The following is a 12,115-nucleotide window of genomic DNA, read 5'->3' on the forward strand; positions in this document are numbered from 1 at the left end:
AAAGGAGATAAAGTGACAAATAGGCAGCTAGTAAGTTCAAGTTGCAGTTTACCATAAAGTTGATAATACATGTGATCGATACAATGGAAGCTGAATAATAATAATATCTGCTATCCATCGATATATCTGATTCTAGCCATAGACAATTGAATATGTTCATTATTTAAATTTATTTTATTTTATTTTTCTTTTTAATCCGTTATTTTCATACAATAAAAATAATAATTGATAGAATCATTGACAAGTCAAAAATGGACGAAAAGTTTCATAATTGAAAGTGAGAGGCAACAACTTGGTTATTTGAGGACAAAATAATTTGTACTGTTATTGTTCTCGTGACTATGAATCAATACTAATATAATTGATCTTTGTACAACTCCATAATTCATTGCCTTAACCAAATGGCTACCATTATTATCTCTATTACTTTTATCCTTCAATTATTTTTCCAAAATTGTCTAGTCCTTGCTACTCCAACTCCTGGCCAAACTAGACAAGCTTTGGAGATAATCATCGGCGGAGGTGGTGGTAGTCCACCACCACCGGATAATCAAGATTGTCCACCACCTCCTCCGCCACCAGAACCTCCTTGTCCTCCGCCACCATCACTCCTCTTTGAAAGTAAACGTGTCGAGATTGCCTATCATGTCATCCAAAAGCTTAAGTCCAAAATCACACATGACCCTTTAGGTATTACAAAAACATGGATTGGCTCTGATGTTTGCAACAAGTACAAAGGTTTTCGTTGTGCCACGGTTCCTGACTTTAAGGTTAAAGCATTAGCTGCTGTGGACTTCAATCAGTACAAATTCGATGGCCCTGACCTTACTATTGACGGCTTTATTGACGAATTACCAGACATAACAATCTTTCACGCAAACACCAACAATTTTAAAGGTACAATCCCCAAGAAAATCGCGAATCTTCGTTATCTCTATGAGTTAGACCTTAGCAACAACAAATATAATGGTGAATTCCCAAATAACATTGTTTTTGGTGCCAAAAAATTGTATTTCTTAGACCTAAGATTCAATTCATTTTCCGGGTTGGTTTCCCCTCAACTGTTCATGTTAAATCTCGATGTTTTATTCATCAACAACAACAATTTAATCCAAAAACTTCCTGATAACTTGGGATCAACTCCAGTTCTTTACTTAACTTTAGCAAACAACAAATTCACCGGTCCAATTCCTCGTAGCATTGGTCAAGCTTGTAAATCATTACGTGAAGTACTGTTCTTAAACAACCAGCTTACAGGATGCTTGCCTTATGAAATTGGGCTTTTAAGTAAAGCCACAGTTTTCGATGTTAGCAAAAATCAGCTAACAGGAAAAATACCTCATTCATTCGGATGTTTAGCTAAGATAGAGATACTTAATTTGGCACAAAATCAGTTCTACGGAGCTGTACCTGAACTGGTGTGCAAGCTCTGTAACTTGAAAAATTTGACGTTGAGTTACAATTACTTCAATGAAGTTGGACCGGAATGCAAGAAGTTAATTGAGAAAAGGGTACTTGATATCAAGATGAATTGCATTCCAGGCTTGCCAATGCAAAGATCAGCAGAGGAATGTGCTGCATTTTTCTGTAAGCCAAGATCTTGTCCTGACGAAAAGTCATTGGGATTTGTTCCTTGTAACGTTGGCAGTTATGAGCAGAATCAACAGAACGAAAATGAGAATGCGCCAGCGCCAACAACTTACGGTGCTTTGAAACCGCATTCGTTGTAAATGCTATGTTTTTTTTTTCTTCATGTTTGCAGATTGAAGTATGGCAGCAGTAAATGTAAATTTGCCAAGTTTAATTTCCTTTTTATCTTTGTTGATGCATATTGTGTTTGAAAGTATAATTAAAAAAGCCAAAAGGGTCGGCTGGACCCTCGTACAGGTTTGTATTATAAACCCTTCTATTTAAATAATAATGAAATATTTTTTTAAGAAAGTTCATTAACAACACTTTTAATATTTAGTAAAAATATAAAAATTTTAATTTGTTTTTATTATTTATTGTTATTTAAAGAACGGAAAAGGGCCTAAAATATCCTTAAAGTATTGGAAATTGTACATAATTATCCTCCATCCACCTATTGGCTCCAAAATATCCTTCTCACTCACTTATTGAGTCCAATATACCCTTGTCATCCACTTTTTGGTTCAAAATTGACCACTTATTTAACGATTTTATATTTAAACTATTTAAATATTTTTTAAAATACGTGGCGCTCAACTATTTGTTATAATTTAACTTATTAATATAATTTATAAATCAATCCACCGCCCACCCATTACTAATTAAATCCCTCTAAATTAATAAACCTGTCACATTATTAATGCAAGCTACTGCCAATAGGGTGTTTTTAAAAATTATAGAAGTAAATTATCATACATTCAAGTGGCTAAATAAAAATCACACATAAACTTAAAAGTCTGACTATGTTCATCTTAATTATTCTTACGTCTCAATTATGTGATGTTACTTCATAGGTAACTTTTTTTCAAAATAATATATTAAAGGTTTTAAAACAAATCAGAAATATTTATAAAATTATATTTAAAAAAAGTGCACGAATTAATTCGGGATGTATTACTTCTTTACCTTTAATCATAAATTTCTAATTCAATTTTGAAAGAAAGTGTCCTCCTAAATAAGCGGCTCAACCTAAACTTAATTGGGGCTTCGATTCGGACTCGAATAATTTTGGATGTCATTTTCAGAAATCTATAATTTCATCGTGTTTTAGTAGTGTTTATAACGATTTTGATATTATAATTGGATTATTAATTGGGTGAGGTTTAGTTAGTAATGAGTGTGTAGTGGGTTGGTTTATAAATTATATAAGTACATTAAAATTACAACCAATAGTTGAACGTCAAGTATTTTAATAAATATTTAAAGAGTTTAATTTTAAAACAATTAAAAAAGTGGTCAATTTTGAAACCAAAGGTGGATGACAAGAGTATTTTGGAGCCAATATGTGGATGAAAAGGCATTTTAGAGCCAATAGGTGGATGAAGGGTAATTTTGTACCATTTTCAATACTTCAAGGATATTTTAGGCCCTTTTCCGTTTAAAGAATGCAATTTTTATATAACATATTGGAGGAACTTAGGGGAGTTTTTTTTTTTGAAAAGCAACAAACGCTTAAAAGTATATCAATTACAATTTATCAAAATACACCAAGTTCTCCCTTTCTTCTTCTTTCACCATTATCTAAAAAACATGTCTTTCACCATTGTTCTAAAAAAATTCAATATCTATTTTTCTTAAATTTTTTTTTGTCTCTAAACACTTTTATTTACCAAAATAAATATCCAATTTTCACTAATTATTGTTATGAAAAATCACGGAATTAAAGAAATACCACATCTATTAAATTTTCAATATCCAAATTTCACTAATTATTGTTATAAAAATCACGAAATCAAAAAATTCAATATTCAATTCACTAATTACTGTTATGAAATTTTATGATAATACATTATAGTTTTATCTATTAAATTTAATTTTTTTTTAAATTTAGAAATTTGTACACCTATAGTTGACATACTTTTCTCACATTGTATTTATTTTATTTTTCAAAATTTTGTATTCTTGCTTAAATCGTATTCATTTCAATATTGTATATCATTTGTATTTGTATTCATTCTAGTTTTCTTATTGTATATTGTATAATAAAACTTGTATTTCTTGATTAGTTTATATTCATTCCAACATATATGTCAAATAAATATGTAGCTATTTACGAAACATATTTGTATTCGTATATTTTTTTTCACTGCGTATTTATTTTTCTCTTCAGAATCTTGTTTCCTTTCAGAAGATTTATTCATTCCAATATATATATTATTTGTATTAGTATTCGTTATAGTTTTTATATTGTATTTTGTATATTGGTGCATAAAAAATAAAAATAATATGATGAAAAAGTGAGAATTAAATATAAAATTGAAAAAGAATACGAGAAAATTTGTCGCAATTATTCTTAAATAAAATACATAACTAGTTGGCTTACCTTTGAGATGATACAATTAGGAACAAATATTCATAAACTATGCAACATGAGATTTTGAATGAATACAAATATTAATAGCATACATAGTAGTTTGAATTTGATTTGAGAAAGGATACAAAAATTTGAAGAAAAAACTATAAAAACAAAATAAACTAATAGAAAGTTATTGTTCCTATAAATAAAATACATAACTAGCTGACATACCTTTGGGATGAATACAAATAGGGATAATTAATTGAAAGTTTTCCTCTCAATTAATAGTAGCATCACTACTAAAGTGAGAATGGAGAATGGAGACTTAGTTGATGCAAAAGGTAAAGCTACCATTTCAATCAATATAAAAGGAAGCAATAAGCAAATTAATGATGTGTTTTATGTTCTTGAATTGGAAGAAAATTTGCTTAGTGTTGGTCAATTCAAGGAAAATGGTTATTTTCTTACTTTTAGAGATAATTATTGCAAGATTATGATAAAATTGAGTCAAATCAAGTCATTATTGAAGTAGAGATAATAATAAAAAATTTCCTTTACAATTTCATTACGATGCATCAAAAAATGAAGTTCTAGATAATTCATGGCTTTGACATGAAAATTTTTGTAACTTGAATTTTCATGATTTGGAACTTCTCAAGCAAAAAGACATGGTGCAAGACCTTTCTGAGATACATACTAATAATAAGGTAAATAATATTTATATAATATCTTTAGATGTGTCAAATTAAAAAGAGGAAGATGCATGTCCTTCAAGGAAGAGAAATCTCATATTCAGATGATGAAGAACCACTTCCAAGAGGAATAAAAATGTTGAGTGACATTTGTCAATGATGACACCCAATTTCGACCCTCCTCGGTATAAACTAGTTCTCGAGCTTCTTAAATTTTTCAAACAATTTAAAATAATTAGTTTTATAAATTTTGCAAAAAATAAAATAAAAATTTTGCGTTAGTTTGAATACTTTTGCCATTTTCTTATAATTTTTAGATAATATATATATTTTACATAATTATGTATATAATTAGTATATTTTATGATTATTCAAAAAAACATCTCAAAATATTTTAATTTTTAGTAAGTATTCTATTAAGGGCAACTTTCACATATAGCAAACAAAAAATTCATATTTGTATGCTATAGCAAACTTTGCATAATTGCGCTCCATAGCAAACATAAAACTGTATAATTTGCTATACATATACAATTGTATAATTCGCTGGCCTAAATTGTATAATTCGCTGGCTAAATTGTATAATTCGCTGGCCTATTTCGCTGCAATTGTATAATTTGTTTTGCATACAGTTGAATCGAATTAAAATGTATGTATATTGCATAATTATAAGTGTATAGCAAGAAGATATATGTTTTTCTCGCTTTATACAAAAACAGAAACACAATATATACACTTATGTTGTATAAAGCTAGAGAAAATTGTATTTCACTGCAATTGTATAATCCGCAATTGTATAATTCGTTGGCCTTTTTTCTCTGCAATATTTGAAGTAAAATGTTTGTAAATTGTATAATTAAGTGTATAACACGAAGATATACATTTTTGCATGTGTATATACAATTTTCTCTCGCTTTATACAAAACAGATTCAGAATTATACACTTCTGTGTATAAAGCGAGAGAGGCGAGCGAGAATGGAGAGTGGCGAGCGAGATTTTTGGGAGAGAGACGCTGGCAAATTTTAGCTAATGTTTGCTATGGAGCACAATTAAATCAAACCCTAGCTATTCAATTTAATTTAGGTTATTAGTTTGCTATTATATACAATTTTCCCTTCTATTAAACTAGTTTAGTTTAAATTATGACAATATTTTGAATCACTATTTTACAATTAAAATAATTATTTTATTTTTTTGCTAAAATTAGGAGGTTCGTTAATTAATACTAATTCGTTTTATTTAAGATTTAGTTGAATTTGTTATCTTAACTCAATTTGACTATTTATTAAATTTAATATATCTTTAACTTCTAACTTAACTCAATTTTGGGCGTATTCTCCAATAGTGAGCCCACCTTCCTTAAAATTCAGCCCATTTTATTCAAATTTTTAGCAGCCCATTTGCCTTCCCCATTCTAAGTAAGCCGCCCCAGCCCAAACACTTTTTACCCAATTGTACAGCCTCCACCCTTTTGACCCGACCCATCTTTTATTTCACCCAGACCCTGGAAAATTGACGAACAGGTTGAAAAGCAGCATTTTCTCGCTGAAAATTAATTTTTAAGGCCCCCAAAAGTTGAAGAACAGATCGATATACTGGATATATACACTGACATACACTCGGAATATACAGTATACAGGTCAAAACGTTTCTACTGCAGGATAAAAATTCAGTAAATATAAAATCTTCATGAATTGCATACCCAGGGGTTCAAAAATTATCTGTATACATGATGTATACGTCAAATATACACTTGGTGTATATCATGGAAAATATGGGAAAAGAGAAACCAAAAGCCCAAGGATTTCCACAGGTCCAGCAAACTTGGGCCCATGTTCATTTTGTGGGCATTTTAGTATAAGACAGGTGGGCTGAAAGCCCAATTTCATGGAATTTGAGCAAATTGGCCCAAATTCAAATACTACTCTCCTCTTTCCTCATTATTTATATATTGTTATTGACTAACATATTTTTTCCAATTTAATTAATTCTCAAACGATAGTCATTTCTCTTTATTTTTACATATTTAATAATATACAGATACTTATACATATACATTTTGCGTAGTCTTTATTCTATTTATTAGTTCTGTCAAATGTTTAAATTATTCTCTTTAGAACAACTCTATAGTTTTATTTCCTCTTTAAGATAATTAATTTTAGGAAAATATAATAATAAATGAGTAAGTAAAAAATTTGAATTTATTTAACTTAGTTAAAAAATTTTAAAAAGTTATTTTAAGAGTCAAAGTCATTTTTATTCAAATCGCCGGTCAACCGCAAGTTAGCGGACATTCCGAGGGCCTAACACCTTCTCGGAATGTACATTTGAACTTCCAACCCTTTTTAACTTATTTTTATCTCTTTCAAATCTTTTGAAAATAATTTTAAGTTTTCTTGATTTTACTAAAAAATCAAGTGGCGACTCTGTTAAATCGAGAAATTGATTTCTCTTGAATCATAAGATTAATTGATTTTTCGATACTCAGTCATTTTTACTTTTACAATATATTTTTTCTGAAAAACAGAAATGGTGACTCTGCTGGGGTTTAATTAAGTTCTAACCCTGAGATTTGACTGTTTGACTATTTAATCTTGGTTGTTAAAATGATGCTTGTGCCGAATATGTTTAAATTTTCATTAACTATCGTTGCATTTCATGGCATCTTTCGATATATATGTATAGTATATTAAAGGAAGGTTTGCGGAACCGTAGCGGGATTTCTGTATACTCAAGCCTTTCCCGCAACGATCAATAATTTATTTGTTCGTCATGCGTCCAATGGTTGTCGTGAATTCCACCCTAAGTTGTCCACTTGAGTTCCCGGTCTCTCAAAGCCACTCTTAGTCAACTAGGATCGAGCTAAACCAAATCCTGAATTTAGAGCATTTCGAACTAAGATGACTCGACACCCAAGGTGTGTTGGGCCCATTAGAAGACCACCATGAGTCCAAAATGGCTTACGACCTAAATGAAGGTTCATACTTATGTGTTTAAATTTGAAGGATGTATACGTTGTTTGAAAAATCATTGTCTAGTGGGGTAAGAATTAGATCATAGTTTATACTAGTTGAAGAAAGAGTTTCACAAGCTACTATCCGAATACGTTGGCACCCGGAGACGACAAGAAACTCAACAGCGAAGGTACTTTCATGGAAGCATAGTATAGGATTGTACCCCTACGTGGGACTGATTTTTTTGTATCCCGTTTTTCCCGATGTGTATCCACATTCATCTTTATTAATAAAATTTGTATAAATTTGTGTTTTGGGCAATGAGATGTTTCAAATGACGTATACATCACTCAAATCGCTAGGCCTTCACTTGGCACAAAAGGGTCAAAAATTTGTTTAGAACGCGCAATATTTGTTTATGTGCTATAACTGCTTATGTGAATATGTTGTTTTATCTGGAGATATTCTAGCTCACTCTTCTTAAAATACTTTTTAGAACCCTTAAGCACAAATATCAAGTCATTGTCAAAAGTGTGTCCAAATACTCTTCGAATCTTTAGTTTCCCAAAAAAAAATTGAACTTCATTTTTCTTTAATACTACTCTTATATCAGAAAAAGATTCATCATTTAATATCAAAAGAAATTTAAGTGGGTCGAAATACGTAGGACCTGAATTCTCTTTTGTGAGATACGTAGGCAACCTTTCAAGGTCCGGTCCCTATTTTGAAAAATTTTATCTTTTTCAACTTTTACAAGGAAATTAGAGTTACGTCTCAGTCAAAAACCAGAAGTACGATAATAAAATATTCAATTGACTTTGTCCCGACTCAGGTCGACATTTTTTTATTCACAAAGCTAAAAATTAGATAGACAAATTTCTCTCTATCTAATTTTTTTTTTATATTTGTGGGCTAGTCTCTCTTCAAATGAAGCGACTCTTTTGTGCTTACAACTTTGTGTGTGATATCTTGTATTACCTACTATCTACACAAACTAACACGTTTGTTGTTTGAGTTATTTTTCTTTGTCAGATACTCAAAACTGATTTGTGTTGATTGTTGAGCATTCAAAGTTCTCAAAGATTTGTTGAAAAAGAGAAGAAAAATGACCATGAATAATGAGAATACAGTCCTGGCTGAAGTTGCGTGCAAGTGTCTGCCGTTGAACAACATGAGTTAATTGCACAGTTGATGCAACAAATTGCTGAGTTGAGGGTTGAACTCCATAAAAATTAAAATTTGTTAATTCCGAGGGTCGATGTCAACACTCCAAGCGATGGAAGACTTTCACTTCATTTTCCTCCTCTTACTTCAAACTTAGAGCATAACCTAAATAACCTACCCTCCAACCCTACTCAAAATGCTTCCACCATCGACCTAACCGCCTCAAATCTTCATCACGCCAGAACTCCGTACTAAACACCATACCCTTTCCAGAAACTGAATACAAATTCTCAAGTTTTCCCCATATTTCAAAACCAAAACACAAATAACTCTAAATTCTTCCTCCGCTTCAAAGCTTAAATGTCTACAGTCTTCAAACAGCCCTTCTATAGACACTCAAAATCCGCAAAACTCTCAACCCTTACCTCCGAAAGTCACTTTTAATATTCCAGTCCAAAACAAAATACATCTTCACTATAGTGCATATTCCGAACTTGACCACTACGAAGAGAAGGAGAAGGAGTGGAGCGCCAAAGATGAAAAGGCTAAGCAGATCATGAAGGAAGAGATCACGAAAGTGATAAAAAACTTGATTGTGCTTCAGGTAGGGCTGAATTACAAAAATCTATGCATTCATCCGAATTCGGACCTTCCGGATGGATTCAAAGTGCCGAAGTTTGTCACTTTTAATGGAACCGAAAATGCTCTAACACATCTGAAAGTTTATTCTGATCAACTCGTGGGAGTTGGCAAAAATGAAGTATTGTTGATGCATCTAAGTGGAGAAGCTCTGGAGTGGCTTACATCACAAGAACTGAAACAATGGACAAGTTAGAATGCACTCGCAAAAGATTTCACGGAAAGATTTGGACATAATGTAGAAGCTACCCCAGATAGCTATTACTTGGAGAAGATCAAACAGAAGTCTACAGAAAATTATCTAGAATACGCTCTTCGTTGGAGAAAAGAGGCCGCAAGATTTCAACCTACCATGTCTGAACGTGAGATCACTGAAATGTTCATTCGAATTCAAGAGCCTGAGTACTATGAAAAAATGTTGTGTTTGATGGGACAAAAATTTGTCGAGATCATCAAAGTGGGAGAAGCTTTGGAAGATAGTTTCAAGAATGGAAGGGTCACAAACTTAACCGCATTGCAAGTTAATGGAAAAACTACCAGAACTAGTGATATTTATACATCAAAAGGGAACGCAGAGGAGGTAGGTATGGTCACGACTACCTATATGTGGTCAGCTTCCCAAAAGAAATATCAAAACCGTAATGTCAATCAGGGAAAATTTCTCCGTCAAAACTTTAGGAAGACTCTTAAAGTATTTACACCCTTAAGGGAATCTCAAACTCAACTTTATGAAAGGTTGAAAGCAAGGGGAATACTCTACCCTATAGAGGGAAGACCAGCCAACCCTTTTGGGAAATTTTACAGGGCTGACCACATACGTGCTTATCATTCTAGAGTTGTTGGACACGACACTGAAATTGTTAAACCCTCAAGCCCAAGATTAAAAACATGATCAACAACAATTTGATCAATATTGATTAAGCATTTCCAAACATCTTTGAATAGAGTCATTTGAAGATATTCGTCATCAAATGGTTGAAAGGAAGTATGCCTAACGTCGGCCAGAATTCTGCCTATAAAGTTATTGTTATCTTTCTTTTGAAAATGCACATTTAATCTCTATTTTCCATTTTGTCTCACCTTCCCTTGTAATGAATGATAAGCTCAAATTTACTTCTCAAATAAGAATTAAAGCGATCGTATCAAGTAAAGAACCCAAGTAATGAGGTTAGGACCGTTCCCACGAGGAAAATAGTTCAGACTTAACTTCAATCTATTATTACTACTATTTAGACAATTATTTCCTTGGAAAACAAAGACAATAAAAAGGGGGGGGGGGGTTTATTTCAAAATGAATGAAAATAATTAGCTATATCAAAGTAGACAACTAGCAAATTCAAATGTTGGAGTTTAATCAGTTAATAAAAGTAACTAGGGTTTACGTGTTCCCCACAGGTTCCTAACTTGATAATTCTAACTATAACAATTCTTTCCTAGTATCTTGCATGCAAAGTGATAAGTTATGTATTTCTAAATCCTTGTTCCGGCATCTAGAAAATTTCACTCCGCACCTTGGTCCGGCTACGTGTGTTGCTATACTAACCCTACCTTTACCTCATATTAAGCATTGTATTCGATATTTGACTAAGTTATTACCTCGTACCAATCAATACTAGTCTATTAGATAGTTTACACTAAATCTATCTTGATAATTATTTTCCTATTATCTACCTCCTTGGTCCGGCAAGTAGCATTAAGACGAGTTCTAACGTTGGCCATCCGTTAAAAAAACTTCTAAGTGAAAGAATTATCAATACATGCAAGACACTATTTTTGAATTGTTATTTTAGTTAGATTTTATCTTATTATTCACCCATGGTTCCCACAACCCTAGTTATGGAGTTTAGTTACCCATAGTCATAATCACAATATTCATATATATGATATAAGAATTCATGCACTTACTTCAATGAGAAAGAATAAAAAATCCAGACATTTACTTGATTAATCGACAAAATCACCAACAATCAACTCCAGAGAAAAGTGTAACAATCCAAAGTGTAAAAATCAAAATAATCTCCTCACAAAGAATATAACATAAAAGTGTCTAATAACCAAGAGTCTAACCCCAAAAATGAGGTTTTTCAAACTATTTATAAAAAACAAAAACCTAATCAAAGAAGGACTCTATTTGCTGAAAATCTGTCAAAACGCGACTAAGTCGACGGACCTCGCGACGGGTCGTCGTGATCATGACGGGCCGTCATGAACTTCGTCGTCCCATACTTTGCAAATTCTTCTGCTGCTCTCTTCATTACCCTCGACGGCAGGCATGACGGATCGTCACAGGCACAACGGTCCGTCGAGGGTCTCCGTTCCATAACACTTAAACTCTTGGAATTTGGGTACTGGGACTACTTCTCTGATCTTCACGACGAACCAGCAGGACGGACCGTCATGGCTACGACGGTCCGTCACGCACTCCGTAACCCCACACTTGGTCAGACTTCCCCATATTCCTTCAGCAGCTTCACTACGATGCCACCTACTGACCGTCACAGGCACGACGGACCGTCACAAGTTCCGTAGGTGGTAACGTTTCTGCATTTCTTGCTCAAAAACTTCCGCGTTCATCTTTAGACAGATTTCCTACAAATAAAGAGAAACTTACATAAAAATTAATACAAAAAGGCTTTTGGACACACACTAAACTTAAGGAAAAAACATTAAAAATACAGTG

The 12,115-nt window shown here is 32.4% G+C and overlaps 1 protein-coding gene across 1 annotated transcript; it reads left to right on the forward strand.

The window, feature by feature from the left end:
• The first annotated feature begins 366 nt into the window (after positions 1 to 366).
• Positions 367 to 1,941, forward strand: LOC107031935 (uncharacterized protein At4g06744). Its single transcript, XM_015233448.2, has one exon. It carries the CDS (start codon positions 402 to 404, stop codon positions 1,728 to 1,730), a length of 1,329 nt encoding a protein of 442 aa, XP_015088934.1. The 5' UTR covers positions 367 to 401; the 3' UTR covers positions 1,731 to 1,941.
• The last annotated feature ends 10,174 nt before the right edge of the window (positions 1,942 to 12,115 follow it).

The sequence above is a fragment of the Solanum pennellii genome, chromosome 10 (genome assembly GCF_001406875.1).
Source record: "Solanum pennellii chromosome 10, SPENNV200".
Lineage (NCBI taxonomy): Eukaryota > Viridiplantae > Streptophyta > Magnoliopsida > Solanales > Solanaceae > Solanum > Solanum pennellii.